At 35.4% G+C, this 25,262-nt stretch overlaps 5 protein-coding genes across 7 annotated transcripts; all 5 read right to left on the reverse strand.

Moving 5' to 3' along the window:
* Positions 1–146: 146 nt before the first annotated feature.
* Positions 147–3,178, reverse strand: LOC18037730 (cytochrome c oxidase subunit 6a, mitochondrial). Its single transcript, XM_006426104.2, has 4 exons — positions 3,021–3,178; positions 2,560–2,666; positions 2,383–2,425; positions 147–465 (listed from the first exon to the last, which is right to left on the reverse strand). The coding sequence occupies exons 1-4, from the start codon at positions 3,130–3,132 to the stop codon at positions 425–427; spliced, it is 303 nt and encodes a 100-aa protein (XP_006426167.1). The 5' UTR covers positions 3,133–3,178; the 3' UTR covers positions 147–424.
* Positions 3,179–4,237: 1,059 nt separating this feature from the next.
* LOC18037731 (agamous-like MADS-box protein AGL61) lies at positions 4,238–7,571 on the reverse strand. The gene is made up of 3 exons (XM_006426105.2): positions 7,284–7,571; positions 5,025–5,113; positions 4,238–4,947 (listed from the first exon to the last, which is right to left on the reverse strand). Exon 3 carries the CDS (start codon positions 4,943–4,945, stop codon positions 4,370–4,372), a length of 576 nt encoding a protein of 191 aa, XP_006426168.1. The 5' UTR covers positions 4,946–4,947; positions 5,025–5,113; positions 7,284–7,571; the 3' UTR covers positions 4,238–4,369.
* Positions 7,572–9,704: 2,133 nt separating this feature from the next.
* Positions 9,705–11,322, reverse strand: LOC18037873. The gene has a single exon (XM_006426107.2). It carries the CDS (start codon positions 11,066–11,068, stop codon positions 9,938–9,940), a length of 1,131 nt encoding a protein of 376 aa, XP_006426170.1. The 5' UTR covers positions 11,069–11,322; the 3' UTR covers positions 9,705–9,937.
* A 3,612-nt stretch (positions 11,323–14,934) lies between these two features.
* On the reverse strand, positions 14,935–18,578 carry LOC18037884. Of its 3 annotated transcripts, XR_002904552.1 has the most exons (6): positions 18,054–18,578; positions 17,814–17,958; positions 16,753–17,212; positions 16,268–16,479; positions 15,206–16,167; positions 14,936–15,082 (listed from the first exon to the last, which is right to left on the reverse strand). XR_002904552.1 is itself a non-coding variant. In XM_024180035.1 (5 exons), the coding sequence occupies exons 2-5, from the start codon at positions 17,883–17,885 to the stop codon at positions 15,259–15,261; spliced, it is 1,635 nt and encodes a 544-aa protein (XP_024035803.1). In that variant the 5' UTR covers positions 17,886–17,958; positions 18,054–18,578; the 3' UTR covers positions 14,935–15,258. The 3 variants fall into 3 exon arrangements, 2 of the variants coding, with proteins under 2 accessions (XP_024035803.1, XP_024035802.1); XM_024180035.1 differs by having other exon boundaries at positions 14,935–16,149; XM_024180034.1 differs by having other exon boundaries at positions 14,935–16,167.
* A 3,522-nt stretch (positions 18,579–22,100) lies between these two features.
* On the reverse strand, positions 22,101–24,620 carry LOC18037885 (tubulin alpha-1 chain). The gene is made up of 4 exons (XM_006426110.2): positions 24,381–24,620; positions 23,535–23,769; positions 23,083–23,453; positions 22,101–22,986 (listed from the first exon to the last, which is right to left on the reverse strand). Exons 1-4 carry the CDS (start codon positions 24,471–24,473, stop codon positions 22,330–22,332), a joined length of 1,356 nt encoding a protein of 451 aa, XP_006426173.1. The 5' UTR covers positions 24,474–24,620; the 3' UTR covers positions 22,101–22,329.
* Positions 24,621–25,262: the final 642 nt, after the last annotated feature.

The raw sequence follows: 25,262 nt of genomic DNA on the forward strand, positions 1-25,262 counted from the left end.
CATCTTTTGAAGACTTGATCTGACAAACAGTTTCTGACTTTTGATGCAAAGTTTGTAATTACTATCACGCTCTTCGAAATTACGGAACCCGAAATTATAGTGAACTCTATTTAATTCTCTTGCGCTTCTACACAAGGCAAATGAAATTGCGATAACTCCATGACATTTATTTTTCAAAGTGATAGATAATCCAAATCATTCATAAACCTTATTTGCACAGGAGTTTGACAAGCAGAAATAACCAGAAAGGCTGAATTTGCGGTATCCAGGCTTTCAACAATTACAAAAAGAAGTTTGATCATTAATATCTAAAGAAATAACAGTTGGTTGTTCAATTGAACCTTTTGGTGAGACAGGAAAAAGTGAGAACTGAGGTAAACAATAGTTCTGAGAAATATCTGGATGAAATAAGCCAACAAATATCCTAGTGGTGCTCGGGCTTCTTTTCAAAAAGGCCATCTGGACCTGAACATCACAAATCAGACATATCACATAGACTGTTAAAAGTTGAAAATAATTATATAATTAGAATTGAATTACAGTGTAGAATCATAGTCATCATTGGAGTAAAAATAAATTCATCCCAGTGACAAGCTATCAACTGGAAGAAGCAACCAAAAACTCGCCTCTTTTCTTAACCTTTCTACCAGAGATCCTATGCTCACCCAGTTCTAAATTGGGGACTACTGCTAGAAAACCTCGCAAAATTTTCTACACATCTCATAGAAATTAATTGAGAACCAAATAGATGTGCTACAGTGCTAGAAAAAGTTTGAACTCATGAACATGCAAATCTAATGAGGCAAATCAGTTTTATTGCCTAGTAGTAAACATTAATAAACATAACCCTTACTTGAAAACTCCAACAACATCAATTGCCAATTACTTTCAAAGAAAAAGGAAAGAAGAACTGCAGTAATTTTCGAAGTTGATATAATGTAACAGTTATCAACCATATGACATGCCAAGCAAACACTGAAACCATCTACCATTAGTGTTTCAATTTTTATCACTCTTCTCAGCTTGCAAGTATCTCAAATACCCAACAGAACAGAGATCATCATGAAATTACTCATTCATAATTTACTAAATACAACCAAAACAAGTAACTCCAACATAAGTTTCCCACCTCAAATTCTGAAACATTTCATTAAGGCCTGTTTTTCACCTCTTTTGTCTTACAGGCAATTTAATGATTTACATTACAACATAAACACACAAAACAGTGAACATTTAACGTACATAATCTTCACACACAACAGTGTTTGTCTAGGCTGAGATATCCAATCTAAACTTGCCAATAAATCAAGTCTTTTCAAAATTTGAGTGAACATCCGTCACTTTCCAGACACTGCTTGCACTGTCTGTTTTTCTTTTTCACAAAATGTCAAATAAAATCTTCCATAGTATCCTTAAACAACAGTTATGCTCCATCTTACTATAAAATCAGTAGAAAACATGCATATCCTCAGGAATAACAGAAAGATCTGCCATCATCTCTTCACTGATCATCCAACCATAGGTGGGGCATGTTATTTTATTTGTTTTGATAAGCCTTACACTGGCCTCAAATATCTCAAAATGAAATAGCATATTTGATAGCATAATGAGAGGTTGTGCCAAAGAACAGTAACAAAATGTTAGAATCCAAGCAAACATTCACAACACTGAAACAAAGGTCAGACCCAATTAAATTCTAGGCAAACCCATGCGGCATCCCTCGTGTTAAACTTACCATTTGAAGTTAAATCGACATATTTTTATTATCCAGCTCAAATGGAGGTGATATATTACTTAACAATTTGAACAGAAAATCTATCAACAGTAATGCTGTAACCCTCCCTTCAGATGACCTAAGTGTTTCTAAGGTTGTTTATTTACTAAAGAAATTCATTCCCTCTCCTGATTTGCTTGCGAATGCTGCTCTCACTCTCCGCTCAGTATGCCGACAAGTCAAAATGCAATCAACAAGAGAAGAGATGAACAGAGAAATAATTAATTAATACTACTAAGCAATTATAAACCACCAAATCAATGCAGCTACTTGACAAGTTAGCAACTGCAACAAATAATCAATAATGAATATCAGTTGATAAAAAAAGAACGCAGAAATGCCATCAGAGAATGAAATCAGTCGAATGACTATCACATTTATATATCTTATAAAAAAATTAACATGGCTTGACAAACACCAATTTACATGGGTATGGAAACATACCCCATGGGAATGAAATAATCAATAATGAATATCAGTTGATAAAAAAAGAACACAGAAATGCCATCAGAGAATGAAATCAGTCGAATGACTATCACATTTATAAATCTCATAAAAAAATTAACATGGCTTGACAAACACCAATTTACATGGGTATGGAAACATACCCCATGGGAACTCCTTATTGCGAATGTGCAAATACTCGTACCGCTGCATATTCACACAAAACCAAGACAAAAATTTTCAGGAGCCCAATAAAATGCTAATGGTAGATGCCTTTACAAGAAGCACACATAACAAAAGAAGACCCTTGATGAATAAAGGAAAAATAGAAGATATCTCACAGGTGGTTCTTCATAGTGGGGATGACCCTTCGAGAGGTTATAAAATGCTAAAACAGTGCATGTAGCAATGCCCAAATATGTTATCTTCTCCCACTTTGCAGTCTCATCTGATATAATTTTCAAGAAAATCAAACATGAGATTGAAATTATCAAGAGAAAAGCCCCCAAAAAAGTTTAAAATTGACAATATCTCAGAGGATGCATAAGAAAGAAGACTCATTGATAATTATAAACTTTGGATCATTGCTTTCCTTTTGCATTTTCACGTACTTAGAGACGCAGCTTAAATATTCCATAAGATCTTTTATCACATTCCAAAAATCGAAGTAAAAATAATAATAATAACACGATAACTATATTTATTAAAAACCTGAGACTCTCAAGACACCAAGAACAAATCAAATAAACAGAATCAGTAAATCATATCAAATAAGACTATATAGATGGAATAAAGGTCTTACAGGCATCATCGTGATGAGCAGAGGAAGCAAATCCACGCTTAGGAGGAGCCGAAGAGGCACTTGAAACTCGGCGAAGAGCCGTTTGCAGTAGACCAGATCGCACCATAGCCATCGACTTTTTTTTTTTTTTTTCACTTTCTTCAAACTCTCTCTCTTACCGGCGAAGAAGTGGAAATCAAACCCTTGCTTAATGATTTCAGCGTGCACGTGCCAAGTCCATGTGACCTTTTTGGGCTTTGGGTGGCGGCCACTAAATTTGGGCTTTGAGACTTTCTTGTTAAGTCGAGCTGTCGACACCCCAAATTTCTACCCATTAAAAAATTTTTAAAGTAAAAATAAATCTGATAACAAATTAACAACCTTATAATTCCAAAACTGCCATTCAGTTAAGTTCCTCTACTGTTTATTTTATTGAAGAGTGATGATACAGTCACAAATTTTTATATAAAATTATTTTATATAAATTGATGTGATATTAATTCATTAGTTGAATGAAAATATAAAATAATAAAAATAAATCATGTGAGCCAAAAAATATTTATTTCAACTAATTTTATCATACAACGTCAGTTTGTACAAAATAAATTTATACAAGAGCTCGTGGGTATATCACTGTGGGTATATCACTACTCTTTATTGAATAAGCTCCTTGCAGATTACTTCCCTGCACCTTGCAGCGCCCGAGTCTGATTTATCCGCGGTGACAATGCTTTTACACTATGAGCTATACACAAATGAAACAAAATGAAAACAAAGGAAGCGAAGTACATAAGAGACTAACTTGCTTTGCTTTTTAAGTCTGTAGTTTTTCTTTTCTTAAATCGGATCAAGTGAACTTCACAATCAGTGAGTTGTAGGACCGCAGACTAGCATGTTTTAATGGGAAAAAAAAATTTAAAAAAAATCTCACTCAAAAGTAGATGGATATCAATTTTTTCTAGGCTTGTACAGACTGAACGTTAAACACATGAATCCCAAAACTCTAATTGATGCATAGATGAAATGGTCATCGGCAAAGGATCATCCCAAACCAGAGTTCTAACTTTGTCATAGAAGATTCTCACAAGGCAGCAACAATTGTATAATATCGTAGCATATATAGGAAAAGGAAATCACACGATTGTGCATTATATTGTACCTTCAAACAGCACGTCAAGAAGGAAATAAAATTTAACATGACCACTTATTCAGAAGGAATGTTTTATTGATTTTTTTTGTCAGTTTATTTAACATTCTCATTCAATATAGGAGAGACTACTGACTATATCATGTCACATAATAAGACCAAACTCCTATATGGAGAAGGCAGATAAGTCCATATCTCTCCAACTTCGGCTACTCCTGAGAGATCAATTTCCAGGTTCTTTTTCATGACCATTGGGGTCAACAGAACTACCCTCAGTTGGAGCATCAGTCTGGGCCGAACGCTCTGCCAAATGCTTTTGTAGTTTCTCTTGAAGGTCTTCAATCATTGCATTCAGTGTCAGTAACTCCTCTAAGTTAAGCTCATCTACTGGCGTCTCCCACAGGTGACGGCAATAGCTCTGCTGGTTCATCATCTTCCTTTTCTGCAGTATCTTCCCACGCTTCTTTTCTGCTTCCAATTGCTCAAGCAGATCATGGTACTCCTTGTTAAGTGCTTGCACAGTGGCCTCATGGTCAGCCAGAGTGCGTTGATACGAACCAGGATCTGGGTTGCCAGTGCGAGCCAAATTGGTTATGACTGGCTCATCACCAGGATGGGCAAATGAGATGGCCTTGCCAGCAGGGAAGAAGATGAAAAAAGTGGTCTCAAGAGCACACAAGGTAGTGACTTCACTGAACTTCTTGAAGAGACCAGACCTTCGGATTGGAGGAACAACTTGACGAGCATCATTTCCCTGATTCATCTTCATTTGAGTCTTCTTGCGGCCCATGCCCGTCATTCCTGCAAAAGAATATATACTTGAACAAAGGAAAGCTTGTATTTCTTGGAGAGAATGGAGAAACTGGGAAAGCACACACCTATTTATAAGTCTTTCATGCCTCAGCTATCTTTGAACCTTAGCAACCCTCCTTCGCAGGTTGGTCTCCATTACCTTCTATAAACTATTCTATAGTTGTCATGAAATTATGAGAAAATTTTATCATCGGTTAGAAAATAATATGAAAATTGTCTATATCCAATTTCCTTAGTTGGCACACTTAACCACAGTTAAGTGTTAGCCTTTTGGAGAAAATAAGTAGTATTCCAGAGTAGGATACCAAAGTAACCTAAAAAGAAAATGTATGATTAATTTTATTGTTAATCTAGACATTTAGAAATTTCAAACTTTTTCAGCAAAACAGACTATAAACTAGTCACAGTAAAACCATGCTGACCATCCTAGGAGTTGAACGACATACATGAGCAGAATTCACATATCAACCTTCCACACTCAATTCTTTTGGTCCAAGCAACCATACTTACGATTTTTTCTAGTATTACCTAGAATGAGCCGAAGCAATCAGTAAGAAAATAAAAACTATTATAAAATAGATAACAATTCTCACCTCTATTAATTGCATAGAATTACGGTAATGTTCCCAAACTTAATTATGGTAATGTTCCCAAACTTAAATATTTAACCGAAAACCAACGCACTGAGAAATAAGACTAAGGCAGCTTCGTTGGCAATTGACAATTAAACAACTTTCTTTACTTGGAGAAACTTGTCATCTACAGAAGGGTGGGTGAGCACTGCAGTTTTAGCCAAACAAACACGTGTGTCTATCCATGTAAAAGATAAAATAAGAAGACATATTTTTAAAATTTTCACAAACAAGCCCACAAGTGGGCACATGTGCGTGTAAGTGTTTTGCAAGAGAACATGCCACCTTCTTGCTATAACTAATCACTTACAACTAATAAGAATGATACAAACTCAATATTATGGCTAACTGCACAACAATGTGATTCAAAAGTCCAAAAATGTACTCATTCTAAGTTGTTGGAAACCTGCACAAGTTGAAACTATTAATTTTAATTTTTCATCAAAGGACACAGAACTATTACGTATTAAAATTCTACCAGACCAAAGATGAAGAAATCAAATAACTCTCAGCTGTAACTTTTTCTCTACTAAGATAGTCTACTAAACAGTGGAGCCAGTTGGCTCAACTGGTCTTGGGATGGTACAAGAGCTGTAGCGTGAGCAGGAGACTAGAGGAGGAGTTTTAGTTTTTAGACATGTGATGCTTAAAAAAATAAAAAATAAATAAAAATGAAAGTGTAGTGATCTCCATCTATACATTTGAATGATTGAAAGATATGCCTCTTAAACTAACTTTCATAACTTTCTCATGCGCATTGTAATATGCAAACATATAACTGCCATAACTAGTACTGCAACCCAAAGCAAATAAACACAACTCAACAAATCATTAGACCTGGGCTATCCTATGAGAGATTTCATTAGTGAATGAGTTACAAACAGAAAAATGGAATACTTAATGCACCATTCTGATTCCAAATTTCCAATATGCAAGTCTGCTATATCAGCGAAACTTTGTACAAGCAGACAGTAAATGCCAAAACTAGGTTCCAACGCCAAAGAAAAATTTGGTAAAACATTAGTATTGCTACCACAAGTTTCATCAGCACAAACAAACTTGACTTATTTGTTTAGCACATTCCATAGGCCAAATGGTACACAATTCTATGATAAAAATAATCATTTGTTATTTATTTATAAAATATCAGATGATCCTATAACACTTTTAAAGTAGATATAAGATATCTTCTGTAGTTTGTTCGGCTCACATATCTATCACTTAATGGCCAACAGTTTAATGGTTTCACCCGGTACTACCATGAACTGTAAAATAATAAAGCACCAAGCAGCTGAAATGTTGTAATGCAACCAATCTCTTATATCATAGTGACAACAAAAGTTATTTTTCTACAAATTGTTATTTCAGATATATTCTGTGGTAATGGATGAATCTTTGGACCAATATCGAGCAGCAATTTGTTCGGCTAGAGCCAAAACAGAAGCTACAATCTGGAGTCACACCACTTAGATTCGAATTAAGCTTAACCAAAATCAAATTATAAATTCTATATATTTAAAAATGACGGCATTAGCAAACTGTCCCATTCGGCTATATCAATAAATAGTAAAAGCTGACCCAAAAAAAAGATGATACGAAGAATGGAGGGCAATATAGATAACAAGCACATAATTAAGAAGTAACGTGCGGGAAAATAAAATGATTAGACAAACAGAGATAAGTAACACTTACTAAATCAAGCGGTTCTATTCTGTAACACTAAAAGATTGCAAAAACTTGACCAAAATTTCAAGTCATTTCGTTGGGAGAGTATGTGCTCTGAAATGCAGCAGAGCCAATATCTTAGAATTTGGAGGCAAAGCAGAAGCCAGAAGCAGAGACCCGATTGAGACATGCTTACTTTATCGGGTGCCAAGAGGGCGTTCTCGATAAATACACGGGGCTAGGCCATGATGGGTATGTATAGAAAAAGAGTTGAACGACTGGCACCCCCTGAAGATCCTCTTAAAGCCATTTTGTTCTTTTAATTATATTACCCATAATATCAAAAATACCTTCTTCTTTTTCTTTCTTTTTTTGTCCCACGGTATTCAATCTTACATAACGAGTATAAAAAATTGTGAGAACAAAGTATCCACTCGCAAAGTCTTCTTTCGAGTTGGACCTGTAGGCACAGTAAAATTCCCAAACGATGAACAAAAAATATTTAAGTTTACGGTCCGCCTCTCCTGCAATGCTCGTGCAACTACAAAAAAAAATTTCTTTGTTGAATCCTCATATTGAATTTACTAATTTTATCCGTTGATATTGTTATATAACTTATTCTTAGATAAAAAAATATTGTTATATAACTAATTTTATAGTTGAAAAGAGAGAGAGGATCAAAACTGGTACTAGTAAAATAGGAGAGAGAAAATACAAATGAGGATAATTCTATTAATATTTATTATTAAACGTAAATATAATAGAGTAGGGGTTTAGTTAGAGTAATGAAGGAGTGTCAATAGTTCAACCCATATAAAAATTAGCTTAGCGAGGACATTCATTCCAGCCCGCTTCATAGTCTTGGACCGTCAACAGCCCAATTAGTACACACACACTCTTTCTTTAATAAAAATAATTTAATGAATTGCTCGCGTACAAAAAAATTTATGCTTTGATGGTTGATTTAAAATTTGAAGATTATTCCCTCTAAATTTCGATATAATTTGATAAATATAAATCACTACGAATTAATCTTCTTACGAAATCTTTGTATCTCTCTTATCTTAAAAAACCATGCATCTTTTTAATTAACATAAATCACCCCCATATTTTATTTATTTAGATAATGTTAATCAATGTAACTCGTAAGATTTTGAGAGGCCAGTACTCTCTCTATATATATATATATTAATGAATTCTCAGTTGTAACGAGGGTCGACGTGTAGAATGACCTAGAAAAGTCCTTGAACCTAAATGAATGATGAACCTCGTAAAAATCAAACGAAATAGAGACAAAATCGCAATGACCTCATGGTACTAAATTAAAGCAATGTGAACATGTTCAAGAACGTTGTTCGCGTGGCGAGACCAGCAAACTCATAACATAAACAAGCATAAATCGTTGTCTTATGTTCTTTTTTCTTTCTCCAAGCACGTAAGCAGCACTGGTTGATAATGACAGGACCAAATATGGCCGAAGGGACCGAGCCGAAGACAAATGCAAGCATTGATTTGTTGGGTCGGTGTTGCCGAAGACCAAGGCGGTCTTAGTAAATGCCCTGTTTTGACAAAGACCGTAAACCCACTTGGGTCAAGTCCGGCTGGCCTGGACCGCGTATTTCAAGGATTTGTTTGCATTATTGTGAGTCACGGAAGAATAATAAATGATTGTTTGCTGATGTTTGAGATTGAACGCTGTGTTTTGTAGCTTTTGGTAACGGACAATTAAGGACCACTAAACCTCTTTTTTGTTTAAATCATTGTGAACATCGCCCTAATATTGATTGGCCTGTTCTTTGCTAGTTAATTCCTTTGTTTCTTGACACGAGTTTAGCATACAATTTTAATCTCTTTTTTTTTTACATTAAATAAATCCATAATTGAATGTGAATTCTTCATTTAATTGGAGCCACCCATGCTTTGTTTGTTGTTTGTGATGATACCATATCTAATGAATATAGGGGTTTGTGTGACCATCTCCTCTCTTTTTCTATCTCCATGTGTAACTTGGATTTTTTTTTTTTCGTTTTATTTGCACTAGGCCTCATTTGTTGTCTCAAAAAAAAAAAAATTATGTTACTTATAGATAATATATAGATAAGATTTTCGGCCATATTTTACTTATTTCTTGTTACAAATTAATTTGCTACTCGTTTACATTATGAGAAATTTTAAAAATAAATTAAAGATATTATGTCAGTCATGATGTTACGACATACATGCATTTATTTTAGTACATTTATTTTGAAATATTACAATATAAATGATGATTATATTAAATTTAATTACACATATCATATATAAACATTAATTAATTATATTATCTCAAATATATTCTAAAATTTCTTTTCACATAAATGTCTATTCTGGTTTGAGTCAAATTTATATGGCAACCAATTCAACGTCATGAACTCATGATATTAGTTGTTACCCCACTATTCTCCAACACCAACATCTGGCAATTTTATGCTTCCATATTAGGTCAAACGCTATCGTGTACTTACATCACACGGTCCTCTGTTTAAAAGCTGAACCATTTCTTAGCAACAAACGAATAATTCAGGAGTGTACGTATGACCAAGAATTAATAAAACTAGATTTACAAATGAAGTCATTATCCTTTATTGACGTAAAAAGAATAATCTACATTTTAAAAAATGAACCAAAGTAAAATGAATAGCCTACCTTAATACTGCAAGAGGAAGAGCATGCACGTGCCTCAATTGCTTAACGCTGCTCTTTTGATGATCATCATCCCCTTCTTTAGAACATTTTCTTGGATGTTGAGGCTTATTGGACTTCCCTTCTTTAGAATCAAGACCATTGAAACTCCCATGGTCTTGTAGATTAAGCGAGTACACGACATCCTCCTTGCTCCATCCCGCACGCAACAACACTAGAGACAATAACCTCACGTGCCGTTCAACGCTCCCTCTCCCTGTGGAGTCTCCCACCAATTGGACCTCACTAGTCGGATCATCATGGCCGTCCACCACCATCATCATCTCTCTGACCTCCTCTTCTCTCCACCCTCCATCCCTCAATCTCCAAAAGACCTCGTCCATGCAGCACTCCAACCCCACACGAGTATTCTCACAACCCGCCCTCCACCACCTCCCCCGCGAGCCACCACGCGCCAGCACTCGCCTCCCTCTCTCCGCCACGTCCGTCCAGAACTCAATCGTCCGCGGCTCTTTGGCCGCCCAAGCAGGCATGTCAAGAACGCCACCACCACCGCCAGCTTTCACAAACTCATCGACTTGTTTGAAAAAACCAGCGAGATCAAAACTCAAAACCCTAACCTCTTCAGTATCAATATAAAAGACGGGATTCCCCGCCATATTCGGCGTGGACGGAACATAACAGTTTCTGTAGATAGGGACGAGAAGCGGAGCCTTGTCTAATAACTTCTTGATCAGAGACAGTGCATCATTATTGTTTTGAGGCCTTTGACCCCAGGAAACAGACCAAAAGTTGTTGAGGGATACGTTCTTCGACAAAGACAAGACAGGAAGGTTGACGAGAATGCGGAGCTGCTGATGAGAGGAGGATAGCCAGTTGGGGAAGGCGGGGCCCGCGGGGAGACCTTCTCGGAGGATGGAGCGGAGGTCCGGAGGGAACGTGAAGTTGAAGGTGGATTCGATATCGGAGAATTCGGCGTCGTTTAGGCCTGGGAGAATGGGGATGTTGAGAGATTTTAAATGGTCTATAAGATTCTTGGCGTACGCCGCGTAGGAGAAGCAGACTAGTTTGGTTGTCCTAGGTGGCTTTGCTCTACTAATCATTGTCTCTGTCGTTGTTGTTGCGGCCATTTTATTATTTTTACTGTTATTACGTTCAATTGCCTGGCGCCTGGATATAATTAAACTGAAGAAGGAGTGGAGTTAAGCATATGAAGAAGAGAAAAGAGGGATAATGGCATATTGATCGCAATCTGTTGAGATCCGTATGAGGTTGAGACACTAATGGAGAGGGAGAGTCGGTCTTTGACTAAGTCGGAGTCTCGTGGAGGGGCAGGCTGGGATGGGATTTCTAACTTAAAAGAAGACAAATTAAATTGTGCATGTATCATTTTTGTATTTTTTAGATTTTATCGCTGGATTCTTGACACGAGTATTTTTAAGCTAATTACGTAAGTATCCTAACTACACGGAGAGTATTTTAGACTCAATTTAGATGCTAAAGTACAGCTTTTTTTCCCGTCCGATATAATTAAAGCCCAATTACAATGATGAACTAGCTTGATACAATAATAAACTCTCGTAACCACTAAAGAAATTCGAACCTTTTACTCTAGAACTAAGTGGGATAATGTGTCAATTAATCCAATCAAAAGATAGAATATTATTTTTTATTATAAGGTAAAATATACCTTCAAAAGGAATGATAAAAATTTAAGATAAAAGGATCAATAAACACTCATTTTTACAAATTTAAGCAATAAACTTCGCCATGTCAAACACATAATTTTCATATAATTCATCAATTACCAAATTCGTTTCGCTCAATGCTCCTCTTCTAGTGACTGGACACCAAAGACCTTGAAAGGGTGCCAAGACTTAAAGAAATTCTACAATACCTCTGAGGTACCATGCCAACTACGTGAGAAGTAAATAATGTTATGGTATGCGTACATTTACTTTGAAGAATCATTTTACAATTGGTGGTTATATAAAAGTCAAATACACACATTATCCGTACATTAGTTGATTGTACTACCTCTTATATCTTGCAGAACTTCTCGAATAATTGACTATACAACTGGTAAATAATATGAGACCTCCCTCCAAGAATTGACTATACAACTGGTAAAGAATATGGGTCCTCCCTATCAATTAGCGAGGCCTCACATAGTAGGATTTTTTCGTTCTGAACTAAGAAAAGACAGTTATAACATCACTTTGAGTTCTACCCACCTCACTTAGTCAGGCGTAATAGAAGTCATGCGCTCATACTTGCACCACCAGTAGTGGATCAAAGACTATCCGAGGTTAAACAAAAAAAAATTACTTTAAAGTGAGTATAAAAATTTATATAAGTAGAAAAAAAGTGCATCAAATAAGGGGAGACACGAAGAACCGTAGCCTATAAATACAACTCTAAACAAAAATAATTATATAAAAAAAGAAAATAAAAAGTAATTCAAATGTAAAAACGATATTTTTTAATTATGGAATATGGCATAACAACCTATAACCACATGAAATTATATAATGATTATAAATCAATTAAAAATTTCAAATTAAAATAATTAAATATATATAATTACAATCAATTAAAAATTATTAATAAAATTTTTACGTTTGAAGTACGGTACATAATAACGTGACAAACGGACTTTGCCCCTCCTGCTCGTTAAACTTGCACAGTTAGTGAGATACGAACTTTCTATCACAGCTTCACATGTACATCAAATTATCGAATCAAGTGTCGTTACGACGTACGTGCAATTTCTGTTTATCATCGAATCAAATGTGCGTATCATATTTTAAGGTATCGTAAATTGTTTATGTATAACGTGACGCGCTTTCTAGTTAATAATAGCACCCCCCCCCATTCCATACCTTCGTGACGGTGTGAGTCATAATCCACAGGCTTCTAGATTGTTGGACTTTTCAGGTACAAATCAATTTTTGGGGGACGCCATTTGTCATGAATTGCGGTCTTTATTAATCTTTTAGAATATGACTGACACTACCCCCGCGAGTGGACCCACTTTGGTCCGTAACAACCTAATTATTTATTTCTCAGTTTACTTTCGGCATACCGTTTGATTTAAAACAAATTGAGTTGGTAGCAATATTTTCTATTTTCATCCGAACAACGTGACCGGCGTCAATATTTAGCAACAAACTTTTGATTATATGGCCATCAGGACGTGGTACATTCCTGGCCTATTCTTTTATGCAAATCAAATCGGGGTCGGTGAAAATAAATTCACCATTCAATTTTCATAACATTTATTTTTTTATTATTCAAAAGATAGTAGAATCAAAGTTGGTTGGTGTGAGTGGTTCGGCACTCACATCTCTTAAGAGAGATTAGGGATTTAAGCTTCACTTTGGTATGGAATCACCACCTTGGCTAGCACTTTACTCCTTACGGACCGACCCGGTGCGAGCGGAAATTAGTCTGAATTGTAGTACAGACTTAAAAATACCTCCCATAATTAGAGTCCACTCAGGATCACCTCGTGGTTCAAACTAAAAAAAAAAAAAGATAGTAGCGTGCAAAGTTCAAATTATTATTTTTCCTTATCTCTTTCAAATTTGATTTGTGAGTGGTTAATAAAAAAAATATTTAAAAATATCTCGAATAAATTTTATGACATGGTAAAATAAAACATAAATATGTTAAACAATTCGATAATAAGATCTCAACATTAATTTCTAGCCAACGTACGTAATATTGCACGTTATTTACAAATATCATCATAATATAGCTAGGTGTACGTAATTCTAATGAATCCATATAAGGTAACATATCTCGACGGGAAATATAGTAATTTCTGCCATAGGACATTGTTATATCGAGCTGCAAAGACTCGAGGAAAAGTTCCATTTTGTTGCTCTGCCAGTCATGTTGCTCTAAATTCTAATGTGGTACAATAATTTCCCAAGGTGACAGCGTTCATTTAGTGGAGACAGGAAGTTGAGACTCCAAATACAGTTTAAGCTTTATTGTATAATTACTCTGCCAAATCTTGTTACCATAGATGGCATTTTCCCATCTTTTTCTATGCTACCTAAGTAAAACTTAACTTTAATGCATGCCCAGAACTTCAATGCATGAAAGCTGGAAAATGAAAAGAAACAACTTGTCATGCTCTTCTATTTATTAGATTTGACTTAATACTAATGTCAGGACTTATCTAAAGAAAGCTTATATGATCTTTAAGTTTGAAAATGATCAAAATCTCAGTGTTGTTTGTCAAACTAATCAATATATATATATGTATGTATGTATGTATATAATTTAACAATTCTGTACCTTATGAATTTTTATCAATTAAGATGTGTTTTACCATTGTAGAAGTAAAATAGTAAAACATATAAGAATACTTGAAACTTAATGGTCTTGTAATTGGTTGGTAGTTCACTCCATCTTGATCTCTCATGAATCCACATGGCTTTAAAACTAGATTTTCATGCTTATTAGGCTTGATTTAGTAATAGCAAAAGACGAAAAAAAAATAATAATCAAAGTTAATAATCTTTATTAAAGCAGAAGGGTTTTGATGAGCTTGAAACATGATGACAGAGGAAATAACTAATTTATTGGTTTCTAATGAATTCACATGACTTTAAAATTAGATTTGAGGGCCATTAGACTCGAATTCGATTAATATTGATTGTTGAGTCTTTAACTAATAGTTTCAGTTTTGGATTAATGTTAAAGCATTCGGAGGAGGCACACGCTTCATAGTTAAAACTTTTGGGTCCAGTCTAGCACTAAATTGCTCATCCAATTCCCCTCATTTTTTCAAAAAAGTTTAATTGGGTCATTGCAGATGATAAAATATAAACGCATCATTGAATCCTACTTCAAAAATGTTATTCGAGATTGTCTTCTCTACGTTTCTCACATTTTTTGTCGAATTGTTTTCGTGCGTGCATTGGCTATACGATCAATAACTCTTTCTGCTTTAAATTTATCTGATGTAGTATGTATTATTCTTGTATCTGATTCGCTTGTCCAGTTATGCTGTACACTCAGTATGGGACATATATTTGGACATATAAACTTCAAGTTGACAGGCCTTGTATCTTCAAAAATTAACACCCGATGTTAATCCTGCATCTCTGCAAAATTTTGGACTAACCTCTCTTTATAGGTACATATAGAGGGGAATCCAAATACGCAGAATCATACATCATCATCACTACATATAATCTCATCCAAGATAAATCTGAATGCAAAATGATAGGCAAGGATTCTAATGCTATTACCAGTTATCACTCAGTGCTATGCCACCAATACTTGTTGGCATTCAAGTCAGATACTATCGCACCATCCACGGATATGCGCACTCAACTTTTTCTGGAGCAATTTCATCCTCACCACCTGAGGTGGCATCATCTACCATTTCCTTGTCATTGTCATCCTCAACTGATCCAACAACAGCATCTTCAATCTGCTCTGAAGCATTATCCTCGTGGACGAAACTCCATCCAGCAATATGCTTTTCGCCTTGTCTGATAACACTGCCATTTTCATAGAAACCTTGAGAAATCATATTGAACACATTTCTTCCGCAGCTTTCAGGAGTGATGTCAGACGACCAGTTCTGGAAACTCCCATTAGCTGTAGTTCCTGTATGTGTAACCAAAGACCCTTCACCGTTGGTTGATTTATCTTGCTCGGAAATAATTGAAAATGTGGTTTTTGAGTCATCAGCATTGTCGAGAATTTGGATTCTGGGATTTTCCTGATGAACTTGATTGTTTAATGTAGACTTCATCATATCGTTTCCGATGACTTCCAAATTACCACAATTCTTGGTGATTATATTCGAGATCTTTTCATCATTTTCTGGCGGTTGTGTAATGGCAAGGGAATGACAAGCTTTTTCTTTATCTTCGACTCTGTTGAGGATGACCTTCTCAAAAGTAAGTGTTCTAGCTTCAGATGATTGAACCTTACATGTTGCAGCAGGCTTTCTGCCTCGAGCTTGAAGACAAGACTCATTAGGAGTGGGTAATACATCAACCAAAACAGCTGATTTCCTCGGTCTGCCTCTCTTTGCTGGTTGTCCGGTTAAAGGAGTCCCATTAACTTGAACAACAGGCTCTTCCACTGCTGGTTTCTGAGATGAAATTTCAGCTTCAAGTTTATTTAGGCGACTCTTGTAATCAGCTAGTTCTGATTGCAACTGACCAATAATAGTCCAAAGCTGCACATTCTCCGCTGACTGCATCAATGCCAAATTAATGCAAATTTTTATACTAGTAAGCATGGGCCAATAAGCTCACACTAATAATAAAATAACAGTTGAAGATAAGAACACATACTTGAGCTTCCCAAAGTTGTTGATGCTTCTGAGAGAGTTTTGCCATTGGTCTGATAATTCCTCTTTGAAAGGACTGTCCGGCAGATGGCAGGCAACTAGGCATTGGTGGAGACATTGGAGAGACATAGCCATATCCTCCTGGGCTAGTGTATGTGCAGGGGAGCTGTGGTTGTTGACCTTGCACACACCAAGATGAGGAATCCCAATTAGGACCTGTCAACAGGAAAAGCTCCATCTTCAGGTGTGACTCGAATTACGTGCATTCAGCACATATCAAAATGCTAAGGTGGATTCAAATTAAAAAACATTATGTGATTAGTTATAGTTTTCATCATATCTTTGGACATTAATTCACATTCAAATCATGAATGAGTTTTCTCCTTGTGCACCAAAAGGAAAGTATCACACAAAATTGGATATGTCAAAAATTACTCAAAAGAAGTACTGAAATGTATAGATTACAAATGACCAGAATTGTGCCACTACCTGGAAAGCCTGTATATGGGTAACCAACAGGATAACAAAGATTGGGAACCTGGGGTTGGTTGCTCGATGAATTTACTCCTGTCATGGCAGGGGCTTGCCAACTACCATTGATTGTTCCCAGGGGAGTAAATGTCTGGAAAGTAGCAGGCATGTTTACTCCAGAAACTTGGTAGCCAGTCCGCGGAGGCAGCCAAAATGGCACAGTTGATTGGGCTAAATGCAGAGGTGGGTGGCCCTGCTGGACCTGATTGCGTACAGGATTTGGTTGTAAATGTGATAATTGTTGGCATCGGTTAGGAACTATGAGGGAGGGTGATTCCACCTGTTGAGGTGTGTACGGCCATTGATGAACTGGTGGATACTGCAGATTCATGGAATTTGCTTTTTCATGTGAACGACTATCAGTTTTGTCATTTTTTCCATCAAGAGCCACATTGGGTGTATTTTGCTCTGCATTGCTCTGTTCACAATCAGATTCAACTCTTAAACAGTAGAAACTGGCAACAGTGACATAAATTGGTGTCGCTTATGCATACTATATGCAGATATTCAGCCCCCGTCGGTTAGAGTGAAAGAAAGATCATATCAATAAAATATGGAGGTCATTTCAAACTCTATAACATCTTAAATAATGATCCTATGAACCCATCATTGTTTTCTCAAACCAAATTAGCCTACATCCATTAAATAAAAAATAAGAGAAACATAGATATCGTCTGTGTTTCTGTTTCCCATTTATGCAAGAACCATTATTAGATAAACCATCTAAAAAGCCCACACCATGCAAATGGCCGTACCAAAAAAACAAGATTCATAGACCCTAGCACAGGCGACAACATTAGTTCTATTTCCTGTCAGCCCACTTAAACTCGTTAAAAATGTACAGGATGCAGTGAAAAACAGAAGTTAAAAATAAAAAAGCAGCCACAGAGGCCTTCTAGAGCATTAGAAAGCGATTGACGAGCCTCTTATAACAAATCAATAAATGAAAATAAAAAGCAACAAATTAAAAAAAAAATATCCTCTCAAGAAAAGGAAGAAAGAAAGAGAAAGGATCATACCAAGAGGTCATTCGTTTCAGTTTCTTGATTAGTGGAGCAAGCAATCTTCTGCTCCCTCTTCTTCTTTTCCATGGCATTGAACCCTGATTGATTTTTGCTCAAAACCCTTCAGTTTCTGTTGCAGCTTGCTCAAATGTTAAATTGTCTAAGGAAGAAAGAAAGAGAGAATGTCAAAGCAATTAAGAATACGAAGGGTCTCTCAAAAAAAAAAAAAAAAGAAAGAATACGAAGGGACTTTACAGCTTTTTTTTTTCTCCTCTCATTCTTCTCCTTGTTTTTGTAGCAGACTTGTTGTACACCAAAACCAACTATTTCACAAAATAATAGTAAATGGGAATATGGAAGATAGCAATAAAGTGGTCAAGACTCAAGTGAGCATTAATTTTCTGTTGCTCTCGAAGTCGAACAGGTGTTCAAAAATGGCATAGCATTTTTACGTCCCATTTCCTGGCCACAGTTCCAGGTGCACAAATTTCCAGTAGGTTAATATTTTTGGGAAACTGGCAAAGTCACAGGTTTTTTTGAAACAAGCAAAGCGACAAGTTACTAATAAAGCTAGCAGCAATCTTACAGTTACCTACTACTAGCCGTAGCAACATGTCAAATTAACTTTGTCCTTGCCCCGAGCCCAGTGGAAAATGCACCGACTCTACACAACCTCCTGTTAATTTTCATTTTCCTTCATTGTTTTTCAACGAGAGGAAAATGCTGCCAGACGACTAAAATTTATTGGATGTTATGAGTGGTAAGAAGGGGCTGAGGCTTACTGACTGAGGGAGCGCGCTGGACTATAGAGATGTACGTTTGGTGCGTCGAAGACCGCTCCTTTAAATGGTTCTTTGTCTGGTCAAACACCCTTTTTGTTTACTACCCGACAGAAAAATTCAAAGTCCCAATGCGTCCTCTAATTACGTACCTGCACGTGTGCCAACCGTACGGCATATGTCGGCAGCCGAAGCTCCAATGAAACACGAAGACATCAGAGGCACAGTAATTGTGGATTCCGAGTAGAGGTAGGAGGCTGGGCTCACAGGTTACAGGCACTATGCCCAACTCCATTTCAGAATAGTCGCGTTTGAGGCCTCTTTAAAGCAAAGCCCACTGAACTTCTCCATTTTGATGGCAAGCAACCAATCAATGGCGCATCAATCAAGTCCCATAGCAGCCATTTGCCAGCCAATGGGCTCCTGGCCATTATGGGTTAGTGATCTTCCCCACTAATGTTGCCATGTCGGGTGAAATAAATTTTTTATTGTAAATATTAGTAAATTTTTTTTATAATAATTTTTATACCGGTGTTAAAAAAAAAAAAAAAACTACGTTACCACAGCCATTGGCCATTGGCCATTGCCCATTACCTTATTTTAACAGTTATTTAAAATTTTTTTTTTAAAAAAAGTAGTGAATAAGGTGACAACTACCACTCATATAATAAATAAAACCGTTGATATCTAATCTAAACCATGATTCAAGGTAACATAAAAACAATTGAGATTCGGTGCCAAACTGATTTTTTTTTACTCAACTTTTAAGGAACTACTTATACTTATCCTCATTTATTGATAAAAAATAATTCTCCTTTTTTTCTTTTCTTTTTTTTTTCCTCATTTTCTCTTGTCTAATAAAATATCCTTTTTATAAGTACTTGTTTATTTTCTAGACCAAGAACAAAAAGTTTGTGGGCTGCAAACGAATTGACTATCCCACTCCTTTCTAGGTTCCTGCCGCCACTTAAGGAACAGGTTTTCCAGTTGCAGAAAATAATAAAAATAAAAATCTTTCTTGAATTTCGTCAAAACCTTTCCCTATAATTTTTCTTCCACTTATGTGAAGTTGAAGATGCAAACCATGAAGGAGAAACAAATTTACAAACACCCAATCCTGCCAAAATTGAAAAAAAAACATTGAATTGTGAAACAACACTCAAAAATTAGGGATATTATCATTTTCTCACCAAAGGTATTCTGACACATCATGTCAGTCCCCCGGTTTGGGTAAAATTATCAATTTTCCACCCAAACATTTAAACTGTTAGTATTTTTCCACCATTCCGTTAAAAACTCAGTTAATATGTAACGGAAAATTCCTAAAAGGTCAATTTTACCCCTAGAGCATAAAAGACCATATAATTAACCTTTTATGAATTTTGTAATTAAATCATTATTTATTGTTCTTCCTTCTTAAAGGACAAAAATTACCCTTTATGAATTTTGTAAAATTGCCCTTGTGGTATTAGGTAATTCATAAATTGATTTAATTTATTTAATTTTTAAAAGGCAAATTTATTTATTTAATTTTTTGTGTAAAATTATTATCATCATTTCAAAGATTAAATTGCTTCTTTTGCACATTCTTTTTTTTTTTTTTTTTTGCCCTTTCATAAATTGAGTTTTAGTAGTAGAATAAATTGTCTTTAGCTCGTCAATTTAATAAATAAATTTGTCCTTTAAAAATTAAATAAATTAAATCAATTTATGAAGTACCTAATACCACAAGGTCAATTTTACAAAATTCATAAAGGGTAATTTTTGTCCTTTAAGAAGGAAGAACAACAAATGATGATTTAATTACAAAATTCATAAAAGGTTAATTACATAGTCTTTTACGCTCCAGGGGTAAAATTGACCTTTAATGAATTTTCTGTTACATATTAACTGAGTTTTAACGGAATGGTGGGAAAATGCTAACAGTTTAAACGTTTGGTGGTAAATTGATAGTTTTACCAAACCATGGTACTGACATGATGTGTCAGAATACCTTTGGTAGGAAAATAATAATATCCCCAAAAATTATATAGATTTTTTTTTTCTTTTTTTTTTTTTCTGCTCGATGAATCACAATCTAAAAATTTCCACAAACCCATACAAGAAGTGAATGGATTGAGAAAAATGACAAAAGTTTCTTTAACTTACTGAAATCGTAATCAAAAAGCTAATAATTCAAGTCTTTCCTTCGTGTGGTGGCTGGCCTGTGCTGAGATACTTTGTGGCTGTTGCACTTAGAACTTGAATAAACTAATGTTGTGTTTATTTTTTAGAATGGGAGTGTGAAGTGTGGATTCCTTCCATTCCAGTGTTTATTTACCATTTTTAAGGGGGTAGTGGAATTCCCACTCCGTGTGTCTCACGTAATTTTGGAGTGGGGAGTGGGATTTCCACTCTCCCCTCTTCCCTTTTTACCCTCATAATTAAAATAAATAAGTAATATTTAATAAAATAAATAATATCATATTTATTAAAAATAATAATTATAAACATATTTATTTTATTAAATTTAATAAAATAAAAATAAATAAATAAATATTATATTTATTTAAATAATAATATTATATTATTTTATAAATTAAATTCATTAAAAATAATAATATTAAACATTAATTTTAATAAATATTAATTATTTAATTAACAATAATAAATATTTTATTCTAAGAAAATATTAATTTTGTACTATAATATCAATAATAATGTTTCATTTGTGTTGCTATTATTAATAATTTTTATTCACATAATTTAAATTAAAATTAATTAAAAATTATGATTTACATAATTAAGAATATTAATAATTATTATTAATTTACAAATATAATAAAATTTTTATTTTATTTTTTAAATATATTTTTTATTAATTTTTTAATTACAAATTATAATTCTTTAAATAAGGGTAAAATTGTAATTTAAAATTATTTACTCCTAATCTAAGACAATATAAACACATAAATTGGATTCTGGTTTTAATTCTATTCTTCCATTCCAATGTAAGTAAACAACTTACTCTCACTCCCACTCCACACTCCTAATCCTAAGATTCCTACTTCTCAAGATTCTCGCTCCAATCCATTTCTCCCATTCCAATGTAAGTAAACAACATATTCTCACTCCCACTCCACACTCTCAATCCTAAGATTCCCACTCTTTAAGATTCTTACTCCAATCCATAACGTAAACGCTAACTAATAATATTGCTTTGAGCGCCGATGATTCTTTATGTTCTCCTTTTCCTTCCCTCTTTTAAAGAAATGGAACAGTCGAAGATTGGGATCCGGTGTTGATCTAAGCTTCTGCCATGGCTTCTAAAGACATGGTGGCCCGTGGCATTTGTCATTTTCAGCCAATATTTATTTTCATTATTTTTTCTGCAGTTAGTTACAAGCGACAGCGTTTTTCATACTGAATTCAATATTCCACTATTATTAGGAATCCTTTGTACAGTACACAATTCCTGAAGCTTACAGATCTACTGGCACAACAGATATTCACAAATTTTTACTACTACATATAGATCATACCATAACATAATGAAATCATATTTTCAAGATAAACACATGCATAACCAACCATAGCTGAAAAACGATAGTTCTCCAACAGGCCACGTTGATATAATAAAGATGGATACAATGGAAACAACATACAGCAACATAGCTTTTTCACCCAGAAAAGTAAAAGCAGCAGAATATGAACCAGTGCGACTAGAATCCAACCACTACAACACATAAGCAATGAAAAGAACACAGATCATCTCAGTACTCCTCTCCCTCATCTCCGTCTTCACCCTCACCAGACTCAGCACCAACCTCCTCATAATCCTTCTCCAAAGCAGCAAGATCCTCACGGGCTTCAGAGAACTCACCTTCCTCCATCCCCTCACCAACATACCAGTGGACAAATGCCCTCTTAGCATACATCAGATCAAATTTGTGGTCAATGCGAGAAAACACCTCAGCAACACTGGTTGAGTTCGAGATCATGCACACAGCCCTTTGAACCTTCGCGAGATCACCACCTGGAACAACAGTTGGAGGCTGGTAATTGATACCACACTTGAATCCAGTTGGGCACCAGTCAACAAATTGAATGGTACGCTTGGTCTTGATGGTTGCAACAGCAGCATTCACATCCTTGGGAACTACATCACCTCTGTACATAAGGCAGCAAGCCATGTACTTGCCATGGCGAGGATCACACTTGGCCATCATAGATGAAGGCTCAAATGCGCTGTTGGTGATCTCTGCAACAGATAGCTGCTCATGATAGGCCTTCTCGGCTGAGATTACAGGAGCATAAGATGAAAGCATGAAGTGGATCCTAGGATATGGGACCAGATTTGTCTGGAATTCAGTCACATCCACATTTAAGGCACCATCAAACCTCAATGATGCAGTCAATGATGATATCACCTGCACAACACACAGGAAACACAATAAGTTTGGGAAACAAGAAACTTTAGGCAGCACTAAATTAGTTTCTAATTAGAATAGAATAACAGAAGGTACCTGCGAAACCAAGCGGTTAAGGTTGGTATAGGTGGGGCGCTCAATGTCAAGGGAGCGCCTGCAGATGTCATAGATGGCCTCATTATCAAGGAGAACAGCAACATCAGTATGCTCCAGAAGAGAGTGGGTGGAAAGCACACTGTTGTAAGGCTCAACAACAGAGGTTGAAACCTGAGGAGAAGGATAGACGGTAAATCCAAGCTTGGACTTCTTGCCATAGTCTACAGATAGACGCTCCAGCAGAAGAGAGCCAAGACCTGAACCGGTACCACCACCCACGGCATTGAATACCAAGAACCCTTGCAGACCAGTGCAGTTATCAGCGAGCTTTCGGATTCGATCCAAGCACAGATCCACTATCTCCTTCCCAACTGAAACAAAAGAACGATGCACCATTAATATCAAATGAGATTAAAAAAGCAAAGTCTTAAGGACTAGGTGCAAATAATTACTAGTATAGTGGCCGCGAGCAAAGTTGTTAGCAGCATCTTCCTTGCCGCTAATGAGCTGTTCGGGGTGGAAAAGCTGACGGTATGTCCCAGTCCTAACTTCATCGATGACAGTGGGTTCTAGATCTACAAAAACTGCACGGGGGACATGCTTTCCAGCACCAGTCTCACTGAAGAAAGTGTTGAAAGCATCATCACCTCCGCCAACTGTCTTATCACTTGGCATCTGGCCATCAGGCTGCACATGATACAATAGATCTTAGAAATTTGATAAAACAGAAATCCAGAAGAAAAACAAATCTTAGTTATTTAGAATTTTTTACAAAAATAAAACAATCATCTAATATTTTCTGCAAACACTTTCACGTAATCTAGAACGAAAAAAACGAGCCATTCTTAAATGGGAAACTATCTCGCATCAAATACACAACAATGGTAACAACAAAACAACTGAGATCTGGAGTCAAATGCAAATAATACACATAAAAAACAAAGTATAGATAGGATCTGGAGTCAAATGTATAGATATCCAGATTAAAAGATATTAACCTCCGCATCGACTTCCAAAATACATTGTAAACCGCAGATAGCCCCCTAGATCTGACTAAATGCGAGAAGTAAAGAGATTAAAGATATCTATCATGTGTGACTGAGAATATTGATAAAATGGACTAAGATTCTTGCATCAGCACACAAGATCTGGATCCGAATGCATCAATATTAAAATTAAAAATCCAAATAAATTAGCAATATACACTGCAAATCGCAGACAAACCCTAGATCTAACGAAATGTCAAAAAGCATACTACATTTCAAAGAAATTTCCATCGAGTTCAAGAAATAGATTACCTGAATGCCATGCTCGAGGCAGTAAAGTTCCCAGCACGCATTACCAACCTGGATACCGGCTTGACCAATGTGAACGCTAATGCACTCTCTCATTTTGTTAAAAGTGAACTAAATCGGAGAGATGTTTACGGAAAATTCAGAGAAATGAAGATGGCGTTTATTAAGACGCCGATCTCTTTCGATTCAAATGGCTGTGGTGGTTTCTAGTGTTTATCTCCGAGTTATTATATGGAGAAGGATGGTGGGGGTATTTAACTGCGGTTTGTTAACTGTGGTTAGTTAGACACAGCTGTTATCGACGAATTTTTAAAATCGCATTCGAATTTTAACCGTCCGTCTATCCGATTTTCACGAGGTCGTTTCAAAATTTGAATTTCCTGGTGGGGCGCATTTGTCATCCATGTGACGTCGTATCAAAAAATTATAATATTATCGTATAATTATGAGAGTTGTACTATAATCGCCCCTCCAATCGCTCATAAAACTCTCTAAAAGTATCTTTTTTTTTTAAATACACTCTTTATTTTGAAAATAGGCTCTCCTATTTTTCTAACTTTTTTTAAACTTAAAGTAGCATTATATTATTTTCTTTTCGGTCATAATTTTGTTGTTATCCTATGTATAAATTAAAAATGTCTATAGTTATAGATTTCTAAATGTCAACCACTAAGTTAAATTACACATATTTTAAATTATAATTTAAAAATAATATTAGATATAAAATTTCTTAGTCGATAACAAATAAGAAAAGAAAAATAAACTATTCTAAAAATTTTGTAATTTTATTTTTATTAGATGGAAGTGACTGATAGCAAAAAGAAAAAAAAATGGATCGATTATGGGTTTCAATAGCTTAACTCTAATATATAGGAAGCATATTAA

This window comes from Citrus clementina, unplaced genomic scaffold (genome assembly GCF_000493195.1).
Source record: "Citrus clementina cultivar Clemenules unplaced genomic scaffold, Citrus_clementina_v1.0 scaffold_7, whole genome shotgun sequence".
NCBI classification, from domain to species: Eukaryota; Viridiplantae; Streptophyta; class Magnoliopsida; order Sapindales; family Rutaceae; genus Citrus; species Citrus x clementina.

What these genes read in the sequence shown, in the direction of transcription:
- LOC18037873 (XM_006426107.2), bottom strand. Translation starts at nt 11,068, where the DNA reads ATGGCCGCAACAACAACGACAGAGACAATGATTAGTAGAGCAAAGCCA.
- LOC18037730 (XM_006426104.2), bottom strand. Translation starts at nt 3,132, where the DNA reads ATGGCTATGGTGCGATCTGGTCTACTGCAAACGGCTCTTCGCCGAGTT. An exon ending in TGCTCATCACGATGATGCCT is followed by an intron (nt 2,667 to 3,020) that starts GTAAGACCTTTA and finishes AAATTATATCAG; the next exon opens with ATGAGACTGCAAAGTGGGAG. An exon ending in CCCACTATGAAGAACCACCT is followed by an intron (nt 2,426 to 2,559) that starts GTGAGATATCTT and finishes GTGAATATGCAG; the next exon opens with CGGTACGAGTATTTGCACAT.
- LOC18037731 (XM_006426105.2), bottom strand. Translation starts at nt 4,945, where the DNA reads ATGACGGGCATGGGCCGCAAGAAGACTCAAATGAAGATGAATCAGGGA.
- LOC18037884 (XM_024180034.1), bottom strand. Translation starts at nt 17,885, where the DNA reads ATGGAAAAGAAGAAGAGGGAGCAGAAGATTGCTTGCTCCACTAATCAA. An exon ending in CTGAAACGAATGACCTCTTG is followed by an intron (nt 17,213 to 17,813) that starts GTATGATCCTTT and finishes GATTGTGAACAG; the next exon opens with AGCAATGCAGAGCAAAATAC. An exon ending in AACAACTTTGGGAAGCTCAA is followed by an intron (nt 16,168 to 16,267) that starts GTATGTGTTCTT and finishes GCATTGATGCAG; the next exon opens with TCAGCGGAGAATGTGCAGCT.
- LOC18037885 (XM_006426110.2), bottom strand. Translation starts at nt 24,473, where the DNA reads ATGAGAGAGTGCATTAGCGTTCACATTGGTCAAGCCGGTATCCAGGTT. An exon ending in TGCTCGCGGCCACTATACTA is followed by an intron (nt 23,454 to 23,534) that starts GTAATTATTTGC and finishes CTTTTGTTTCAG; the next exon opens with TTGGGAAGGAGATAGTGGAT. An exon ending in TTAACCGCTTGGTTTCGCAG is followed by an intron (nt 22,987 to 23,082) that starts GTACCTTCTGTT and finishes TGTGTTGTGCAG; the next exon opens with GTGATATCATCATTGACTGC.